A 22,639-nucleotide genomic window follows, 5' to 3' on the forward strand; every position below is an offset into this window, starting at 1 on the left:
AAGTGCTGAGGCAGTGACTAACAAGAGTTGCACAGGCTATAATCAGCGGCTGTGCTGTCGCCAAAAACCCATCAGAATCAAAGCAGCTGCTTAGATAATCATGACACAATCAAGCTCAAACTTGTTTGGATCAAACCCCAAACTTGTTGCATTCTATAGAACAGTGGGGTCAAAATATATTCAATTTGTTATAAAATTCAATGGGGAAATTTCGTATAAAAGTGATCATTTAAGATATTAATTTGTACTTTATAGAATTAAACAATTAATAAGAATGAAAAATATTTCCCGTGGCTGAATCCAATGCCTCACACCTTTTTCTACCTCTCTCAGAGTAGCTTAGCAATAAAAAGTGAGTGTTCAAGTCTGGCATGTACCCAAGAGAGCGTACAATTCGCCTCTCTCTCTTTTTTCTTATTCTCCTATCCTAGTAAGACCCTTTGCCCCTCTCCTTTCTGCCATCGCACCTTAGATTAAAGATACATAAATGAATACACATATGGGAAATAAGTACCAGGTATCTTGATGTCGAGGCACGTGTGCTTTGCCAACTGGTTTGTGTGTGCCGTCTGGTGGCGACGCGATAGGCTTCCCCACAAGTGCAAGTGGCCGCGCAGCCGCAGATCGTATTTTGGGGTCGGCTCGTGTAGTCATGCTCTGCTCCTGCGGTTAGTGCGCGTTTGCCATCGGTGGAAAAATCTCGTAATTCGAAATCGTCTTGGCCCATTGGCCGTATATTCTGTGGATGCTGACAGTGTAATGCTTGATAGAATAATAAATAATATTGTATAGAAGAGGGAGGAAGAGAAATGTGCCCGAGCTGCCATAAATAAAGTGCGGATTTCAAACGAGACGATAAATCTCAGTATTCCCGATTCGAGCACGCAATCGAAGCGGCATCCGAGACAAAAGGAATCCGCGCAGCCAGGTTATCACCTTACGGTTCGGCAGAGATCGGTAAGTACGCAATTACCCAGTCCCAGTCCCAGTTCCAGGCCCAGGAAAAGAGAAGAAGGGTCATTTCGAGTGTGGATTTATGTGCCCTGCCTGGCTAGGGGTCCAAGGTGTTGGCGTTGCCCGCTGGGCGCCCCCGGGAAGCCGTTCCTCTACCCCCATGACAAATGAACATGTAGCGCTAGCCCCCATCCGCGCTTTGATTGAATTGAAATATCCACAAAGTCGGTGCAGCCGGTGGAGCGGTGGACGATGGGCGATGGAAGCACCTGGTGGAGGGGTGGACGCTGGACGATGGAGGATGGGAGCACTCTGCCGCTTGCATGATTTTAGTAGCAACTTTTGTCATACCCAAAAAGATAAGAGGCACGAGACGGACACAAAAGGCAGCTGCAGACAGTGCAGCCTTCGTGTCTTCGGCTTTTTGTACATTTAAAAGTTGAGAAATGTAAGGAGAATATTATGTATGGCCGTGCCACTTCTTGCCATATGAAGTGGAATCCCAAAAGCCAAGTCTTAAACTCAAAAGAACCTGAAAAAAGCGAGGTATATGATCGAGGTTTCATTTACTTCGTAGTTAATTCAATTCCGCTCTCATTAGAAAATATTCCTTACTTTTGCTCCTAACTCTTGCGGATTGCGTGTCTGGATACAGAGATGTGTCTACCACCCGTTGTGCAATCCGAGAGCTGTTGATTCTTTCGACAAGCATTAACTTTTACCCATCCGATAGCTGGAGGGCAAATGGTTCACAGAGGAGCCCTGTTCCTCCACGCAATTTGGTGCTGTGGTTCTCAAGCAAGCTCTCCCAATCCGCGTTGAGAGCCGATGGCTATGAATTCAATAATTATATAGTGGTTTTCCAAAGCTGTTGCACGCACTACAGCTCTATTTAACCCCCCAGAATGGGGCCCACCAAGGATCTCGAAGCTATACGCAACAGCTCGACTCTTGGCCCGGATAAATCACGTCAATTGCAACGATTCAATCAACCAGTAGGTGCAGCAATAAAGCCCAAATGAAGCATGGGATTCATTTGAATAGAAATTGAATGTAATCAATTCGTGGACAAATGAAAGACCAAATGTAAAGCAATCCCTCTCTGGCTGTCAGGCATCCTCTCCTAGTGAAGATCTCTCCACAAAGATAGTAGGACAACCGTATACGCATTACCCGCACCTTCATCTCCATCTCCATCAGCCATTCCCATCTCCCGTTCCCAACATTGTTCTGCAAGTATTGCAAATTGTCGTCTGTCGATGGACTGATGGGAATACGAATACATCAATGTCAGAGACAGAGACACACGACACTTTTACATCTGTCAGAGGGTCCCCCTCTTCTGCCTGGTTGCTATTCTGTCTCCAGCTGATTTTTCATATTTTATACAGTTTCTCTCCTTAAAGTTTTTGTGTCTCTCTAGTGAGAGCTGCTACTACACAACATACTTGCATCCCCACATTTCCGTTGCACATCCGTTTCGCGTGGATTTTGATCAGATGCAATTGAATTCACAATTCACTTTCTTTGCATTCACAGACAATGAATGCGATGCCATGCACTGCAATGCAATGCAATCCACGAGTAAAAATAATGCATGTGTAACGTTCCACTTGGCTGACAGGTTAAGTTGGACCGAGGTCTCAGCCGAGGCTTTTTCATCATCCTCCTCATCCGTAGTGTGATTGTCGGTGTCGTTGTCTTCATCCGTTTACTGTATCATAAACATTTATGCCAATTTTTTGTGTGTTTCTACACCACACAAAAGGGTATTAGCTTTTAGCAAAGAGTTGGTCAAAAGGGAAGCACGAAGGGGCTTAAAAAGAGGGTAGGTTTGGGGGAAAGGCACTGATTGTTTGTTTAATTTGTATCCACAGATTTGTTATCCCTAGACCTATCACTGGCATAGATCTGGAGGATGGAATCACATCCATAAATTCATTTATAGATACTAATTCGAGGAGCATTAAAGTGTCTCAATTTTATAGACATTTCAGATAAAAGAATCTACATTTATTTTCACATCTATAGAAATGATATATCCCTTCAACCTTCAGGGTATTCCAATCTTCGAAGCAATGCCATCTGCATTTTCTTAGTTATTTTCGCTGATCTTCGCATAGCTGCTGCCAAAAACCTGTTCCCTGTTTCCCTGTCCTCAGTGATTTCTTGAGGTATTTGTTTGGCACGACATTTGCTCCTTGCCTTCGACTTCCATCCGCAGCCGCAGCCGCAGCATTGCCCCTGACTGGAACGGTGACTCCAACGACGCCGCCGACTCCCGTCTCCAACTGCAGCTCCAACTCCAACTCCGACTCGTCGGTGGCGATGCTCTGGTGACGTCGTCGTCGTTGTTGTCGTCGTCCGGGACTCACTTCATGTCGTCACGCAAACTTTAATTCGTTCATTAATTCAGTCGGCAAACGGTTAGCCGGTTCGGTGGGCGTGGAAGTAGCTGGAAGTGTTAATTAGTTGTTAGTGTCTCTCCTCTCCTTCTGGTTTATGGTTAATGAGCGCCTTTGGGAGCCTCCCTCCAATGTCAATCGTGAGTGCTTCTTGGTTTCGGCTCGCCAAAAGCTAACTGCTTATTAATCTCCATTGATAAGACAGTTGGCAAATGGATTTCCCCATTAGATGATTTGTCAACAGAGCAGCTCCAGGTATTCCTGGGCCTATAATTGGCTTGCAGTCCAACGGGGTGCTGTGTGCTGCACGCTGCAACTTGGAGCTGCGATTTCCATAATTGTTTAAATTGCCCGATCAGGAACCGCTGTCGAATCTCCATTTCCACTTTTTGAGAAATTCCTTTTGTCTCTGGCTGCAGCAGCAGCGAGGACAGGCTACAAATTAGTGGGGATTCTGGCCGTTGCATGCGTGGACCTGGACGTAGCAATCGCAGAACTCTTGCAAATAAATTCTTACAAGCAATTTTGACCCAAGTCCCGAGACCCAAGCCGCAAGCCCCAAGCCCCGACTTCGACTGCGACTCCGATGCGCAGGTGATGTTCGAGGTCCCAATCCAGACACAGCCCGAAGGGGCAGCCACTCCAATCTCCAGTCCATGCCACACTACACTCCGCTCCTCTCCGCCTTCGACCTGTTGTGGGTGTGCAGCTGTGCTGCCCTGTCAACTCGTGGCCTGATCCATACAGACACCCATACGGAAACAGTGGGCTACGAGCTCTAGAGCTATGGTCATGGCAATTTCCATTGCGATTGCTATTGCATTTTCTTTATCGCAGCCTGCACAAATTACAAAAATATTTCACGTGCCGCACGGCGTTTGGGTTTGGGCAAACTTATGTCTGTGAGGGGCCTTTGCAGGTCACTTGCCCATCGAACGTGTCCACATTTGCTGCTGCAGAGACCCCATCCCATTGAGGAATGCCCTGGGAAGGTTTGTCCCGTCTGTCAGTCTGTCTCTCTGTGTTTTTCGCGCTCTTTGACTTGCCGCGTGGGTGAGAGATGTGTTTTCCAATAGAAGATTTTCCATAGCACAAAATCGGCAGAGATCATTTTTGGGTGAGCCTGTGATACGAGTAATGGGATATTTATTTTAGGACTTCCAGAGCTATCCAGAGTTTCAAGGCATTTTGGTTGAGATGTTAACCATAAAATATGGGCTATTCCTAGCGGGATTTATGCATTTGCTATAAATGCGTTCTGCAATAGGTTCCTGGGGTTCTGTGGAGTTCATCTTCACTCATATTCTTTGAGATAAGGTCTCAGGCATCCTCCCAAGCATTGTTATTTATTCGGTCTTCCATCTTGTTCAGTCTTTCAAAGAATTTGGGTGAGATTTCACTCAAGATTTCCCCTGATGGATCCTTTCGTTAAGTAATGGTGCAATCTCTGGCGTCCCAAACAGCAAAGCTCCATGTTCCACACTCAAGCCAGAGGTCAACTTGGGATGGTTTCCCCCCAACCACAACGACCACAACCACGAGACGATGACTGACTGATGGCTTATGTAATCGTGAGTTTTGCAATTCATAAATTTTGAAGAAAAAGCTGCAGGAGAGCTGCAAGCTGCCTGCAAGCACAAGTCATCCTCTAATTGTTTGCTGCCTTTTATTGGCAAGTGATTCCAATGCCAATGCCAAAGCCAGCGCTAAGATGGTGAAGACAAGTTTTTTTTTGTGGGGCTCCGATCTTGCTCTGGCCTTAGCGGGGTGCACGTGCTGGCATCCGCATCCGAGTCCCAATCCGAGTGCGAGTCGCTGCTGGCCTCCAACTGTAATGTAATGTCCATTGCATCTTGATATTGCGTAACCTGCACGCGACAAGAAATTTAACGCAATGTTTGTAGATTGTTGGATGGATAGAACGGATTGTTGGATGGATGGATGGATGGACGGATGGTTAGATGGATACTTAAGGAGCGTTCTTCGTCTTGGCTTCAAATTGGTCTGGCTGGCAGCTGGGGATGGGAGGATAGGAGCTGTGAGCTCTGAGCCTTGTTAGGGCTTAATGCAATTAAGATTCGATTAAAAGTTTTCACACGCCTTTCTTTGGCGGAGAGCGAAAGAGATGATAGAATGCGAACGGAACGGGGTAGAGGGTGGGACACTTACTCCCACATAAATTATCACCGCTCTTTGGCTGTTGAGAGTGTGTGTGTGCTGTGCTGCCGTTTTCCGTTTCCGCTTCTCGGTTTCTGCACAATGAATACGGAATACGGAATACGAACTACGAGTAGCAAGTACTTTCCATTTTCCATTCGAGACTCCTCCTCATTCTCCTCGCTGCTTCGTGACTGTTACTTCTGGGCTGCTGCCTGCCTGGTTCTTTGTTTATGGCTGTGAAATTCGTAAATTGAATCTTGCAACCTGTGCACCCGGCACAGCCACTCCTCACCCTCCTCCTCCATCCTCTCCAGAAGCATCTCCTCTCTCTCTCTCTCTCTCTCTCTCTACCAGCTGAGGCGCGCTATGCACACGTAATTATCCTTAAAGCCAGAAACGTGACGATATTTGCAATTTTCATGCATTTAAGTTCCGTTCCGTTGAAGCGGCTCAACAAGAATGCGAATATTAATGTGAAATGCGAAACTTCGAGGAGCGAATGGAATCGAAATTCGCGCACAATCTTGCGGTTCTTCCACGGTACAGTCAGCTGGACAAAAGCTCTTAATTGCAGGTCCCCGGGCAATCGGTAATCGAAATCGTGATATCTCAATTGGCAGCTGTGCTTCGCTTTCGATTCGATAAAGAAAAAGCCACAATAGGAAAAGCTTAGTGTTAAAGAATTGTTGTCCTTTTGTGTAGTATCTTTAATTAGAAAATTAAAATTCATTTGATGAAAGTGCCATGGTTGAGGCCTGGTACTCATTTTCTATATACCAGAGATCCCAAAGGTAGAGCTTGAAGGATGGACAAATAATAGTTCCTAGATTGACCTTTATTTCTGTACTGTGTATTGAAATCCTAGAGCCCTATGGGCTGATGTTTCTCTAGTGAACTATATTTTATTAGAATTTCTTGCCAACTTACCACAAAAATATTGTATTCCTTGCCATCTTGGTCTTAGCATACCCTCTTTTAGTCTGCTAAAAAAAAATACAAAGCATGAGATATCAGTTGATTTATCATCATACATATATGTAAGCCATAACCTCCACATACTACTTATAAAACACACACATAATCGATATGGATCTTTGTTCTTAGAAAATGAATATTAATGTCTGAAATTTGCCATCCTATTAGTACGAGTTGGCTGCATTTTTTCCCCCAATGCGCGATAGAAGGACATAGACAATTGGGGAGAGAACAACACGCTAGAGAGCCAATGCGAAGCCAACGAAAAATTCATTGAGTTTCGACTGCCTTCGTCTGTCGACTCGATTCGTAAAAATATTTCTCAATGTCTAACCCGAGGCCATGGCCAAGGAGTCAGTCGGCTGGGCCCCGGCCTCGATCGCCAACTGCAATGCGAGAGCTAAAGCTCCAGCTCCAGCTTCAGCTCCAAAAGCAAAGGCAAACCAGGCAACCACCTATTAATCAAAATCTCTTGATCTACACAAATCCGTGCACTGAGAGAAACGGCAAAACAATTCGGGCCACAACAAGGTATCTCTCGTTAATTGGATTGGGGGTAAGCATTCTCGGAGTGTGGCCGGGGTTCGAGGACAGCAGGACAGCAGCCCCACCACGTTGATGGACGACCAAGACGCCAGGTTGTGGCTCTGAACCGACTCTGGTTCTGCCTATCGATGGTGTAGTCTGTGTGCTCTCGAGTAGGCGGGGGCGGTGTCCGACCCTTGGTTTTATCCCAGGAGAGGTAACCAGAGATCGGAGGGGTACAAAAGCGGTAAATCACAAAAGCGAGCCACGAAAACCACGCCACAACGATACTCGGTACTAGTTGTTCCAACCCAGAGTTAGTGCCCTTGGCTCTTTATTAAATTAAGTTAAATCATGTAATTTCCATGTAGCAAAGTCAAAAGTGCAATTCGAATGGTGGAAGGGTGCAAGGGAGAAGGGCGAAAGGCTTCAGCCTAGACGCTCGGTCTGTAATCATTTGCTGGCCTGGGAAATTGCTCCAACGATGGCTCCAAATTGATTGTAAATGTTTGTCCAGCTGCTCTAAAAGCAGGAAGGATCCTAGAAGTTCTGGACTAACACACAATTCAAAGAAATATTACACAGAGTCAAGCTAATCGACCTCTGTAGCTGGAACTCTTTTGGGAATCTTTCAAGTCAGATCCAGGTGCTCTTTATAGTGTGTTCCCAATAGAAACCCCTCAAAGAAGGTATTCCCAAAGAAAAGACTTTAAAAAAGTTCCTCACTTTTCGTAAACCCATTCAAATATTAGTTACAATTGTATCTTGTAATATTTTTGCTTACTAATTAATTCATATCTCAGCTGCAAATGCTGATTTGTTGATCTTGCTGGAAAATGCAAATTACCAGGCGGCCCCCCACATGAGAATGCGACCCCACATCCAAAGGGAAGCTAAAGCAAGAGCTGGAGCTGGAGAGTGGACGACCCACAGCAGCGTTTTACAGATTGGAGTGGAAATTGTATATCGTACTCGTAGTTAGAATAAATAACTTTCAGTCCGAGAGAGGCCCACAGAGCCACAAACATTTCCACAGGTAGCAGAGATCCGCAGTCGCCAGTCCCAAGTCCCCAGCCCCCAGTTCCCAGTCCCCAGTTCTCTATGTCTCTGGTCCGAGGAGCCTGCATATTTATGAGATTTATTTTATTTTATGCGATGTCGCTACCTGATATTGATACCTACCAGCAGCAGTAGCTTCTCTACCTTCTACCCCCTAGCCCAGTGTGTACATTTATTAGATGACATATTTTATTCATTCTAAAAGACCCCAGCTATGCGATTAGCCATGTTTAGATAGTCAAATTGTTTAGACCGGGTCCTGATTGCTGCTGCTGCTTCCGTTGGTTAAGCCGATTTATGGCCAGACATTTCCTTTGATGTGTAATCTGTCAGTAATCTGCAACAATGTTTTCGTCGCGGGGTAAAGCCAATCAGTATCAATAAATTGACAAAAATCAAAGTACAACAAGATTGCATTGCAGATCCCCTCCTGAATAAGAAGTTCTACAGCCTTTCCGTCAAATCCATCTGCACTCTATCGCACACATGTTGCGTAATCGCCATAATAAACCAGAAAGTGGGGCGGGGGGAGCTCCAGCTCCAGATATCGGGTTGAGCTTAAGAACTGCTGGGACTGGCTGCTTCCAGCTCAAAGTCTGCCGCCGCCCGCTGTGTTGACACTGAAAAATGCCGACGCCAGCGGCTGCGACTGCGACTGCTGCTGCTGTTGCTGATGGGGTCCCCGCCGCCGCCGCCGCCGCCCCACACACAGAGAGATCCCAACACAACACTTTATGACAATCATTTGAGTTAATTGCCAAGCAGCAGCAGAAGCAGCAGAAGCAGCAACAGTGGTCCCAAGGACCACACTCCTCGCTCTCTCGCGTGTGGCATAAATATTGCGTCTCATTTGGATTGGCAAATCATCTATTTACGCTCTGGCCAGTTGCAACATGTTGCAAGCGAACCTGGAAAGGCCCCGTCGGATCCCAGCCAGAGTGGATGGCAGTAAAGGCATTAGCGTCCATGTCTGTCACCTTCGTCATGGTCACGCTAATCGTGGTAATCGGCTGCGCCAATAAACTGACAGGTTTATGGAGCTGCAGACGCGGAAGCCAGCCAGCCATAGCCGCAGGCCGCCACCTTCCAAGCGGCACCATTCAGCCATTCACCAGAACCGCCACCGCCACCGCTCCTTTGGGGCACTTGATTTAAAAGCAATTAAAATGCGAATTGATGTCGCGATTGATTTCGCCAATCCTCTCATCTTCCATCCATCCAGCCATCCACTTGTCTTCTTCCACTTTCAGTCTTTGGCCGGTTAATGGGTCAACCAGGATGAGGATGATATGTTGCTGCCGGATCAGACGTACGCGGACTACGACGTGGGCCAGCATCAGCAGCATCTGACCTACCGCAAGAGCCGCCGCAGTCGGTCGCCGCAATCCAAGCAGCGCTCCAAGAGCTCCAGTGCCAGCAGCAGCAGCTATGATCGCACGGCGGATTTCTTTGAGAATATCCCGGATTTCGTGGGCGATTCCCTGCCCTCGTTTCTCTACAGCCCCCAGGGGCAGGAACCTACGCCAGAGCGGAACGAGAGTAAGCGAAATGAGGGTCAACGGAATGAGAGTCGGAATGAGGTGGTGGCGGAGGAGGAAAACAGCGAGAGCACCAGTCAGAGCGAGAATTGCGAGGACGATGATGTCCTCAAACTGTGCGAGGACTTTCTCTGTCGCCATCGCATGCGTCCGGACTTCTTCTGTCAGTACCACAAGGCAGTCAGGTGGGCTTTCCTTTTCAAAAACTCGACCATAATCATCTTCAAATAATTTTTGGCATCCCTAGTTCCACCACACCATCGCCGAAACAAAGAAAAGCCTCGCCCGCTATTGTGGACACCACTGCTCCGTCCTCAGGTGTGGCCGCGGCGGAGGTAAAGGAACAAAAAATATCCAAGGACCCCATTTCCAGCAAAATCAGCGCTGTGGTTGAGCGATTCACAAAGTTCTCGGCTATTTACACGCTGCCAGTGGCAAAGCGAAAGAAGTCGTGCAACAAGACAACGGGTAATATAACAGGTAGGTTGAAAGGATAATAAAATTAGTTAAAGGGTAAATTACTGGCAGCTTTGACAGTATTTTTTAATAATAAAGCCAAAAAGCAAGCTAATCCAAACAAATGAACACATACACCACCAAGAAGAATTGAGGGAATTCGGACGTGTTTGCGACAGAAATCTTTAAATATTATTATCCTACTCTTCATTACATCTTATATTCCATTGCACTATACCACAGACCAATTGCTCTCACTGCACCGGGCAGTGCTCTTATCAGTAACGATTTGCGCGCGGTATTTTTGAAATTTTCATGCAGCCAGTGGCGCCATCTAAGAGAGCAGTGGACCAAGCAGTGCACAGCTTGAGCGAATTTTTCTACAAAAAGCGAAATGGTTGTTGTCTTGGCTAAATAAGATGTTTGTGTCAGTAACAAAAACGTTTTTTCAAATTGTTGAATAAATACAAGCCGAAAATACCCGTTCTTGTCAAAGAATTATTTGTTGTTTCACTTAAAATAAATATATTTAGTAAATATATGAAACGTTTCAAGCATTAAGCTTCTTAAGTACTGAAATAGAACTTCAGATGTATATGATCTGTATAAGATTTCCCGATATTCAAATATACAGTTTCTTTACCCCTTTCCATAAGCTTCAATAAATTTAGCGGAAATGAAATAGAGAACAAGTCTCACAGATTCTGCAAGACACTTGATTTGTGAATCAATTTGCATTTCTGCTGTGCTCGCTGCTGACAATGAGAATGCAGAAACGAACGCAATGCAGTGGGGATGTGGGAATTTTAAAATGCAGCATTAAACAATAAGCAATCAGCACTAATTAACACGCGACCAACAAAACGAGCTGGGAAGCGATGCCCCAACAGTCTGTCCCCATCCATGTCCCCCCATGTGGCGAGAGAGGCGCATAGTTCAAACACTTGACCTCATATTTGAACAACTGCACACAGATACAAAAGGCAGACACACAGACACAGAGATCTGCAGAGATCTTTTTGGTAAAGGTAAAGCCTTTTGTTAGAAAATATACCTGCAATCAGAGAGAGAGCGAGAGAGAGAGAGAGAGAGTCGAGTTAAACAAGACAGAGGCCTATAGTATGTTCGACAGAAGGTGAGGCATTGCAAAAGAGCACCCTCTTCTTGGCAGCCAAACCTGTTTTCACACAAAGAGAACTCGAGAAAAAGAGATATAGCATACAGGAACAGCCTCATCTTCCATTTAATATACCTTGGATTGTATATCCATGGAACTCCGGCTTGGTTGGGGATTGCTTGAGCGTCAGTTTGCGGCTGGAGTTACAAACGATCGGTACACAAAACATTCGTGGTGCTAACAAGCTATATCCCCCGATGGGTTGTTCCATTCAAATGAAATGATCTTCAAGCCGTGCATAACAAATCCCAATTAAAGTTTATAATTAATAACCAAAGAGTTCGCGGGGTCGGTCTGTGAAAAGTTGAAAGTGCCTCCGCTACGCTCCGCTCCAAACTCTACTCTAACAGCGAATCAATCTCGTTTGTATCTGTGTTCCAAAGTGAGTGTCGGTGTGTGCGTGTGCGTGTGTGTGTGCGACTGTGGAGTGTGGAGTGCATCTGTGAGAGTGGAGTGTACCTTCAAGGTATCTAAGCATCTACACTGGGTCTGTCCGTCTGCCTGCTGGAGTCGCAGTTGGAGCTGGGACCTGGGGACTGGAGTTGAAGTTGGAAACTCGTTTTTTCAAAAAGTCTGCACAAAACAAGAAAATAAAGCGCGCGCGCGCGAGAGAGCTACTACGAAAAAAATAAAAATAAAATAATAATAAGAAAAGCAAAAGCAGATCCGATCCCCAGGCAGAGGCAGAGGCAGGGCAGAAGCAGAGACCGACTAAGAGCCAGAACCACCGCCAAAAGTATCTGACAGATACCGAAGAGAGGCAGGCAGGGATTTGGCTGCTGCTGGTGCTGCTGCTCGCCCTTCTGCATTCTTTTTGCTTGTTTATTTAATTTTCGTGTGCTGTGCAGTGCTGGGCTGTGCTGCTTCACTTGTTGCAGCTGCACACAGATACTCAGATACATCTCTACGCCATAGATACAGATACAGTGCCACAGCGACTGTGCGGAAAACCAGAAAACCTGTTCCGCGTCGTGTGTCCCCGAGTGTCCCGTGTATCCCATGTATCCCGTGTATCCCGTGTGCCCGAGTGAGTGCCTGTGTACATCGGAATTATTCAAATAAGAAAATCGTCGTCGCTGTCGTCGTCGTTATTGTTCCTCGTCCTGGACCCCAGTCGAAACCCGAAACATTTGCCAACATTTGAAAAGCAGAAAGCCCCCCCAAAAACGAAAAGCCAAAAACCCGTTTAGTGGTTCTCTCGGGGGCCACACAAATGTACAACAACGATGGCCACATTGGGCCTGTCAAAAGTCTTCATACTGGATAAATATTTTACGGAATTGCAAAAATTTTGGGAGACGGAGAAGAAGCTGCAGGGTAAGTGAGATATTAGTCCTGGGAATTGGCCAGGTGCGAATGAGGGAAGGAAAATCTGCCCAAGAGTTGGGCGACCAAGTTTGTGGCCTAAGTCTTTTGTAATGGAAGCTGGTATTTCTGTATTCTGTATTTTCAAAATATTCACTGATCTTTAAGCTCATTAACTGCCGAATCTTTTGATGAACTTCCCTTCTATTATCGCAGCTCGCTGTTGATTGCTTTTCGATTTAGTTGTCATTACCATCTTGGGCTTCATCTGTGTTTCCAACCACCTCCATGATCATTCTCATATTCATAATTATCCATAGCTATAGCCACCAATCGTACTACTTATATGGATACCTGGCTCTGGCACACACCGCTGTATGGGTGTCGGTTGCCTCGCGACTTGCAACATTTGTGCGAGGCGAGGCGACGCGCCGTGCCGCCGCCATCGCCACCGCCACCGCCACCAACTGGGACTGAGGCTCTCCCCAAACTCCTCCTCTCTCCTCTGTCCTGTACACACACACACACACACACACACACACACACTCTGAGACCCAAACCGGACGGACAGACAGACAGACGGAGAGCCAGACATCGGGCGACCAGTTTTGGGTTAACGCTGTTATTCAGCAGCTTCCAAGAAATTTTCTTGGCAGGCTGCTGCCTCTCGAAACTCTTTTTCTACATGCAAAAAAAGGCATCCGCAGACATGAAGAATTTCACGAAAGTAAGAAAAGCCAATCAACTGGATGACTAATTAGCATTAACATTTGAATTAGAAACCACCCGAAAAATGTTAAACCTCAACTTTTTCCAAAGATTTACTAACCCAAATAATAACATGATTTGCTGTCACTGAATTATTTCGAAATGCTCAATAAAATGTGAAAAGAGGCAATAGTTGAGGTCCCAACTTCGGTCGGCAGAGCTGTTTCTGTTTCTGTGGCCTTTGTCTTACATTTCTTGAGAGTGCAGCTTTAAGCAACTAAAACAAAATCAGAAAAGAAAAAACTAAAACTGGTTTCCCCTGCCAAAGCCTCCAGAGCCATCAATGATATTGTTTTTCTGATTTCTGATTTCGTTGTGGCTTGGCTCTCTGTTTTGGTCCACAGAAATATTGGTAGAAGAAGGAAGGGTTTTGAGTTCGATTCGGTTTTCAGCCTCTTTTTACTCTTTTATGGTGAATGTTTTTCATTAGCCAATTAGTTTGATTTGTTGAATGGATCATGAAAATTAGTGGACAGGTTTCTCAAACAGTTTTGTAACCGAAAAAAACTCGTTAGCCTGGTTGAATTTTCTGGGTGTTGGGTGTTACAATGACCTCTGTGCTTTCGTTTGAAAGACTCCCATAAATCAGTAGGCCTTCTATTCTATATTCGGTTTTTGTCAAACTCTTTTGCCCCAGCCGCCGTGCATTCTGTGGGGCTCTATTTTTAACCGATGCTGGCGAAATTGGTTCATTAACATTTTATTTTATGTTAATCTCCCCTCATCCATATAGATGTATTATCATTACTCTGACTTCTCTAGCGGCACAAGCCCCAGCCCAATGCCCCATGCCCAATTCGTGTCTCCAGTCTCCGATTCGCGTGCAAGAGCTTTGTCCGGTCAAAGCGAAATTAATTGGTGTGAATTTAGTTTGTGTTTTATTGAGTTGTTAATTATATTTAAACAAATTTCCGCTTGAATAAAATGGAAATTCGCCAAAGCCAAGTCAGCTGATGCGGCTTCAGGCTTTTGTTTTCGTTAAATATATTTATATTGATGGATTGACAGCGGGAATGAAATGTATCATTTGTATCAGTAAAACGTTAGCACCTTTAATGTACAACACTTTAATGTACCGAAATGTACTACGAAATTCCCCGTTTTAAATAATACAACAAATATTTATGTATATCAATTTCAAAGATAAAATATTACTCCATATTTCATTCAAATTGAAACATATTTCCCAATAATAATAGTTAGAACAGAACAATTGTATATATTTACAATATTTTAAGGGTTATTCGCAATGAGAAATCACATAGGAGCTTCAAGGAATGGTGCCTCCACAAGAAGAATCAGAAGCAGCAGGAGATGAAATGCACGTCAAGCATCCAATCGCCCTTGTTGAGGAGTACTCATCATCTGTTGTGCATCTCTATCGCTTGATTAAATAATCTTTGCATTGATTTATGTGTTATCTATTCGCCCAGGGACTTTAAATTTTTAACTGGCTATGGAATGGTTCCCAGCTTTGGAAATTTCCACGACATACATATAGTTTTTTATAAGTTACATACATATATGTATACAGACTGAATACTGAGTATAAACGTACAGCCGCGGCCCTTGCCGCTCTCCTGAGCCGCACGATCCTCGTGGAAGAGGAGACGTACGAGGCAACGGAATGCAAAAGTTCAATGGCATGAGTGCAAATTTGAAAAATTTTCATGAATGACTCTTCTGCCTGTCAGAATTTTCAAACATAGTTGGTTAGTTATAACTTTTCAACACCAGTCATTCGTTAGAGTTTTGTTTCAAGCATTGTTTTAGTTACTCTGAACACAACAACACACAATTTATTTTAAGCATTTTCCACGCTATTTTACACACGACAATACATACAATACACTCAAATGGCGTCGTCCGGAGATATTCCGGAGGTGGATATGCTAAGTGTGTCCAAGAGCTCAGAGGTAGAGCGTCGAGCGATTCTGGGCTTCGCTCCTCGTATTAATCTGGTGACCGTGGACTACGGGGATCTGGAGAGAATCGACACCTTCTACTTGGACAGCCAGAGGTATCGCGACTATTACCGGGACCCCTACGACAAGCTGCCGAAACCGCAACGATTCAAATACCACCAGGGAAAATGTGGCATTAAGCTGGATCACAGTGTGGAGCAGTTGCGACGCCCCATCAGTTGGGTTGAGGAGCGTAAGCCTGTGGTGTATCCGTTGAAATATGACACCTCAATGAGACTGGAGACATCGGCGGCATCCATGATGCGGGGCCGCTACGATCCCGGCAGCTGCATCCGCTACAAACGCTAGATAGACTCTCGAGACCACGAGTTTTCTGTTGCTTTTCCAGAGGATCCTAGTTCTCACACAGCATCTGATATCCGGCAAAGGATCGGATCTAAGTGCCGAGTAGGCTTCACTGTAAAAGCACTAGTAAATCAAAGTCAATAAAATTTATGTATTGCCATGAAGGGCTTCCAATATATTTAAATGGGGGAAGAACAGCTTTATTATCAATCGAATTGGTAGACATGTATATTCCTCCATATCGAACAGCTGATGGCAAATGATCTAGAGTTTCCCCGCTAATAGAGCGTATTTTTTCTTCATATTTCAGATGCTTCATCATCCAACGAGGCAGTGCATCTGCAACAGCGGCTCAAGAGCCTGAGCACTGAGCTGGTGACGCTGCGCAATCGATTGCATGTGGGCCAGGGTCAAGGACAGGCACAAGGTCAGAGCAATGGCGGCCAGAATCACGGCTCCACCGGGAGTGGCGGCGGGGCCAATGTGGGTCCCAAGGCCAACAACTTTGACCTGAATGCATCCAGTCCGAATCTGAATCTGAGCTCTGGAGGAGCGGGGCTGTCGGCCAGTGCCCTGCAACAGCATACCAATGGCCACCACACAGTGTCCAAGGTAAGTGAACCACATGGAAAATGGAAAATGGAAATGTGACATAAATGAGGAGTAACACTTTTGTGTTCTTTGAACCTGCAACAGCATTCGCACAACTTTAGCCATACTCTGCCGGCCAACGCGGGCTCTGGGACGGTGGTGTCGGCGCGAAACACATCGATTCCACACCCACTGCCGCATCAGTTGGGCGAGAAGACGGCCTTGTCGCACCATCAGAGCCATGGAGCGTCGACTGGCACGCTACCCCACATGAGCAGCATGGGAAACATCCTCGGCCATGGTTCCCACTCGCACTCGCACTCCAACTCTCATTCCCACTCCAATTCCAACACGCTGCCGATGCGCTCCTCCAACTCCAACGGAATGGGAGCGGCGGCGATATCGAACGGAGGAGGAGGAGGAGGAGGAGCTGGATCCCAGCATCAGTATTCGCATGGCCATGGCCAGCAGTTGCCATTCATACCCGGACCGAAGCATGCGAATCCTTGCCAGAGCGTCAAAACTCTACCATTTGGCTTTGGGTTCGCGCCCCATCCATCCGCCATGGGTCTCCAACAGAGGTTGCAGCAGGTCAGCGTGTTGCCAAAATTGGCGCAGGACATGCAGGACCTGATTCATCTGCCCGGACCCCTCACCGAGCATGCCGTTATGCGTACGCTTGAGGCCCGCTTCAACGAGCAGCGCTACTTTGTAAGTATCCAGACAGTAACCGCCTCTTAAATACGCTTTTATGCCACGCCAGTCCCAGCGACACTCCCAGAGATAGAGCCAGAAACCGGTCTCACAGGCGCACTCAGAGACATACGATGTACGGTTCCCCCTGCAATTACTGTGATAGTTTGTCATTAACTTTAACTCCGTTTGCACTCAGCCTCTCAGAGATTACCTGCTAATTTCGACAATTATATATCGTCTTGCAAATGGCGAAGGAAGTCCCTCTCTCTCTCTAATCGATCTGAAACGGTCCATCCATCCGTATGTGAGGATGAGGTGTGAGCACACATATCACAGGTGTTGAGATCGGGTTTTAGTTTATTAGCAAAACGATCGCCTTGGCAGTAGAAGATCTACGTATCCAAGTGAGAGATTTAGTAACTGTAAACAACAAGGAATATGCTTTATCATACTTATTCCCAAAGTTCTTTAGTGGAATCATCATCATAATAATAAATAATATTTATTTCCAATTATCTTGCGACCATCTTTCAGACAAATGTGGGACCTATTTTGCTCTCAATCAATCCCTATCTGGATGTGGGCAATCCCCTGACACTCACCTCCACACGGTCCATGGCCCTGGCACCCCAACTGCAGAAGATCGTCCAGGAGGCAGTGCGTCAGCAGAGCGAGACCGGCTATCCGCAGGCCATCATCCTGTCGGGCACCTCGGGAGCCGGAAAGACAGCTAATGCTATGCTGATGCTCCGCCAGTTGTTCGCCATTGCTGGCGGTGGACCAGAGACGGATGCCTTCAAGCATTTAGCAGCTGCGTTTACGGTGCTTCGGTCCCTCGGCTCGGCCAAGACCACCACCAACTCCGAGTCGAGTCGCATCGGTCAGTTCATCGAGGTCCAGGTGACGGATGGGGCTCTCTATCGCACCAAAATCCACTGTTATTTCCTGGACCAGACTCGTGTCATCCGCCCCCTGCCCAAGGAGAAGAACTATCATATCTTCTACCAACTGCTGGCGGGACTCAATCGGGAGGAGCGGCAGAAGCTTCATTTGGAGGGTTACTCCCCTTCGAATCTGCGCTACCTTCGCGGCGAACCGAACTACCAGAACGAGCAGGAGGATGCGGTGCGCTTTCAGGCCTGGAAGACGTGCCTTGGCATATTGGGTATACCGTTTCTGGATGTGGTACGGGTTCTGGCCGCCGTCCTGCTGCTGGGAAATGTTCAGTTTATCGACGGTGGGGTGAGTAATATTCCATTTGTCTATCCCAATTGAACACGTCTTGGGTTGTCCGATTTATATCAAATATGTCCGATTTTGTTAAATGATTTGTGACCATTTTGGGGCTAGCTATATAGAAGCTCTGGTCCTTAAGAAGTCAAGTTTATCCATCTCATTATGTGAATCCTCAGCACCGGGAACTAGCTCTATCTGTTGGTACTTCTATAGCTTTTGCGTTGTGGCGCCATCTAGTGTTGCCTTTAACGCTGGTCTCTATTTCGTGTTAAGACAAATCAACCACGATGCCACGTTGGTGCCTTGGCTGGAGCATTGGTTCGTTAGCCGAGAATCTCTCGGTTCGAGTCCCGCTCTGGACCACAGTCCCAAAATATTTTTAAGATTTCTTGCGCTGATGTTTTAGTGGTAATTTACGTCTGAATTTAAATCATGTTCGATACCGAGACTTTTGCTGAGCGAGAAATTATTTTTAGTCAACCTAAAATATACTTAAATATACATACAACATAATGCCATTTGTATTGTATTTTGCAGGGTCTTGAGGTGGACGTCAAGGGTGAAACGGAGCTGAATTCGGTGGCCAGTCTTTTGGGCGTACCTCCAGCCGCTCTCTTCCGTGGCCTCACCACCCGCACCCACAATGTCCGGGGGCAGTTGGTCAAGTCCGTGTGTGGGGATGGAGATGCCAACATGACGAGGGATTGCCTGGCCAAGGCTCTCTACTGCCGTACGGTGGCCACGATTGTGCGTCGGGCGAATAGCCTGAAGCGTCTGGGCTCCACTTTGGGAACCCTGAGCTCCGATTCGAACGAATCGGTGCACAATCAAGCAGATGCGACCTCGCAGCATGCCTCCACCATTGGCGGTGGCAACGCTGGCTCCAAATCGATGGCAGCTCTCAACAATGCAGTGAGGCATGCAACGGATGGTTTCATCGGCATATTGGATATGTTTGGGTTCGAGGAACCCGCGCCACACGCCCAGCTGGAGCACCTGTGCATCAACCTGTGCGCGGAGACAATGCAGCATTTCTACAACACACACATTTTCAAGTCCTCGGTGGAGTCCTGCCGCGACGAGGGCATCGTGTGTGACACCGAGGTGGACTACGTGGACAATGTGCCGTGTATTGATTTGATATCCTCGCTTCGCACGGGTCTGCTGAGCATGCTGGACGCCGAATGTTCCGTGCGGGGCACTGCAGAGAGCTATGTGACCAAGCTGAAGGTACAGCATCGCTGCTCCACTCGCCTAGAGACGAAACCCACCGCTGAGCCGCACGATCCGCGGATGTTTCTCATACGCCACTTTGCCGGCCGTGTGGAGTACGATACCACGGATTTTCTGGACACCAATCGGGATGTGGTGCCGGACGATTTGGTGGCGGTTTTCTACAAACACAGCTGCAACTTTGGCTTTGCCACACATCTCTTTGGCTCAGAGTTGAAGGCGCTCTACGCACAGCAACAGGCGCCGCGAGGTCTCAGCTTCCGCATATCGCCCACCTCCCACTCGGACTTACTCAACGGGGACGAGCCCGTCTCCACGCTGACTCAGGACTTCCACACGCGACTGGACAACCTGCTGCGCACGCTGGTCCATGCCAGGCCCCACTTTGTGCGCTGCATCAGGAGCAATGGAGCCGAGCAGGCAGGCACCTTCGACAGGGCCACCGTTGTCCGGCAGATCAGGTCGCTGCAGGTCCTGGAGACCGTCAACCTGATGGCCTCAGGCTTCCCGCATCGCATGCGATTCAAGCAATTCAATGCCCGCTATAGGATGCTGGCTCCCTTCCGCCTGCTGAGGCGCAGCGAGGACAAAGCTCTAGAGGATTGTCAACTGATCCTGCAGTATGCCATGGAGCAGCCTCCGGTTCTGGATGGCTCTGTGACATTGGCCTGGGCGCCGGGCAAGCGACATGTCTTCCTCAGCGAGGGTATTCGCCAGCATTTGGAGCACCTGCGCACGGAGATACGTCACAAGAGCGCAACCCTCATGCAGGCCACATGGCGGGGCTGGTGGTGGCGCAAGAAGATGGGCAATGGGGTCAAACGTACGCGTATAACCCACCATTTGCCCTCGCCATCGGCCGCACCACTGCCAGTGACCAAACCACCCACCCATTCTCACAATTCCCACAATTCCCAGAGCAAATCGGCATCCACAACGATGGCTGCCTTGGCGGCAGTGGCTGCTGCAGCTCCAACGACAGGTGAGGATCTCTATTTCCCATTTTAATAGAGCTTTCAAGAACTTTCATTCTCTCTTAACAGTGCCACGCCTCTCGGCAAAGTCCACGAATCTTGGGATTGGAGGAACGGTGACCAGGCCAAGACCACAGCCGATTGCTGGGACTCCACCGCCAGATCCGCATGAGAAATGCGACCAGAAGATTATACAGCAAACCTGCAGTCTGTTTGGACTGGATCTGGTAGGTCATAATCTTTCTTTTATCACTATAAAACGTTACCAAACGGTTTCCCAATTATAGGAACGTCCACCGCCAGTGCCACCCTCTCGATCCTATACGATCAGCGGAAATTCGAAGTTGGGATATCCGCAAAGTCGCCTCATGAAGATGAGCTTTCCCGAGGATCCCCCCACAGCTGGGCAATCAGAGTCGCAGCAGCTGAAGAAGGGCGAAACGGTGACGGTGGTGGGGGCCTCCAGCGGCAGGGGACATTTGCTGGTGGAGCACAAGGGTCAGAGCTATCACGTGCCCTTTCAGTACATGGAACTGTCTGTCGGAAATGCTAATGCTAATGGGAGTGCACTTCCTGCCGTACAGGCGAACGGTGTTAAGATCTAAGGGCGAGATGCTCGAAGAAGACTGTACATATTCAATTTTGTAATCTAAGCATTCACACATTAATTTATACAAAACGAAACCCATTTATGCCCCGAGGTGCTCGTTGACGCATTCACGTAGTATTATTTAAAGTGTTTCTTCGATAGGTTGTAGCTTCAATCGCATATACCCACAAGTGCCAATCAAATAAGTTCTTCCATCTATTCCATAAGTGACTATTATAAGTGACTGAGATTACATTTCGGCAGAATTGTCAGGCCAACACTTACATGATAATCACCTATACATGTTTACTCCTCTATAGAGGACTTGTATTGGTCTTAAACTTAAGATTCATTACTTCATTCAAATAAAAGAAGCATGCATTGGAAAACGTATATTAAATTTTGTGGGGTCTATCAATCAATAAGGGGGGTTACTTAAAAGTTACATTTCAAAAGATAACGTATATTTCGTCGCATATTCGAATCGATATGGTAACGCCTCGTAGGCTCTCTTTAAAATATTGATAACATAACGGATGTCTGTTACCACTAACTGGTTAGGTGATTTGAGGGGGATTTTAGTGATTCAGTAAAAATAATCCTAACGAACTGATTATTATTTTGCATTACATGAGTAAATCAAGAAAAATGTGATTTTTGCACTTCTCTGATTTGAATCGATATTTGCAAAAAGCTCCTCTAAAGTACGGCAACGACTCGTTATCCCTCCGTGAAATACTGATAACATATCTATATTTGCCTAAGCAGAAAGAGAGACAGGCTCCTTACCCACACAATACTTTGATTGACTTCGCAAGCAATTCAGAAATTACCTCCAACGGACATCGACGGGAAAGCATAGTAGAAAAAAATGGTTGCAATGGAGCCACGATCTGATGAGGTACTGCACCTCCAAGCAGAACTGGATGCAGCCTACGATATTATCAGTGAGATGGACTTTGATCTGGACGATGTACGTGAAACGTACACTTAAAGAAACTATGATATTAACCTCCATCATATTGCAGGTCGATATATTGAAAATTCAAAACCAATGGCTGCGCGATGAACTGAAAGAATTGAAAGAAAAATCAGGATGGGAAGATCTTGGAGATGTATCACACAGAAACATAGGGGAGCGGCAATCTGATCGACATAAGCGTCGCAGATATAGACTGAATGTGGCCCGCGGCATGCATGGACAGAGTCTGAAAAATCTAGCACTAGAGCGACGATATGGACGGCAATGGGATGGATCGGTTATAGGGGAACTACTCCGATGCTGCAGGGCGGGAGCGGCTGAGAATTGAATTTTTATATTATTTACTATGCACATTCGCACAATTATAGACATTCGACAGTATTAGGTATTACAAATCTTATCAAATGTGCTGTTTTCTCTTCAATTATGCAGGTGATAACGATGGAAAACATTCTTTATTGATCAAACGATTATCAATATTGACTGTAATTTACACAAACGAAGGGGAGCGTTGTGAGTCGCAGCTACTGCCGCGACTCTACATTTATACCCGACACCCAGTCAGTATTGCTCCCAGGAGACTGGATAAGAAATTTCTTAGAGTCAAACTCGGCTATCGACGAGTAACGCCTTCTGGGCGTTACACATATCCATTTTTCACACAAATCTAATATTCTTCCATACTCTTTATGAGTATCGGGTACACAAATAAGGCGGAAAACATTGATCTAGGTCAATAAACTATT

The 22,639-nt window shown here is 46.5% G+C and overlaps 3 protein-coding genes across 4 annotated transcripts; all 3 read left to right on the forward strand.

Annotated features, from left to right (window-relative positions):
• Positions 1-648: 648 nt before the first annotated feature.
• On the forward strand, positions 649-21,304 carry LOC108162714 (unconventional myosin-IXb). 2 transcript variants are annotated; one of them, XM_017297575.2, is made up of 9 exons: positions 649-957; positions 9,329-9,801; positions 9,864-10,096; positions 15,903-16,204; positions 16,289-16,894; positions 17,414-18,121; positions 18,653-20,330; positions 20,392-20,549; positions 20,610-21,304. In XM_017297575.2, exons 2-9 carry the CDS (start codon positions 9,368-9,370, stop codon positions 20,925-20,927), a joined length of 4,437 nt encoding a protein of 1,478 aa, XP_017153064.1. In that variant the 5' UTR covers positions 649-957; positions 9,329-9,367; the 3' UTR covers positions 20,928-21,304. The 2 variants fall into 2 exon arrangements, with proteins under 2 accessions (XP_017153064.1, XP_033248954.1); XM_033393063.1 differs by lacking the exons at positions 649-957; positions 9,329-9,801; positions 9,864-10,096 and adding an exon at positions 11,371-12,566.
• On the forward strand, positions 15,055-15,770 carry LOC108162719. The gene has a single exon (XM_017297584.2). It carries the CDS (start codon positions 15,179-15,181, stop codon positions 15,593-15,595), a length of 417 nt encoding a protein of 138 aa, XP_017153073.1. The 5' UTR covers positions 15,055-15,178; the 3' UTR covers positions 15,596-15,770.
• Positions 21,305-21,668: 364 nt separating the features above from the next.
• On the forward strand, positions 21,669-22,272 carry LOC108162720. Its single transcript, XM_017297585.2, has 2 exons — positions 21,669-21,884; positions 21,940-22,272. The coding sequence occupies exons 1-2, from the start codon at positions 21,783-21,785 to the stop codon at positions 22,219-22,221; spliced, it is 384 nt and encodes a 127-aa protein (XP_017153074.1). The 5' UTR covers positions 21,669-21,782; the 3' UTR covers positions 22,222-22,272.
• Positions 22,273-22,639: the final 367 nt, after the last annotated feature.

This window comes from Drosophila miranda, chromosome 4 (genome assembly GCF_003369915.1).
Source record: "Drosophila miranda strain MSH22 chromosome 4, D.miranda_PacBio2.1, whole genome shotgun sequence".
Lineage (NCBI taxonomy): Eukaryota > Metazoa > Arthropoda > Insecta > Diptera > Drosophilidae > Drosophila > Drosophila miranda.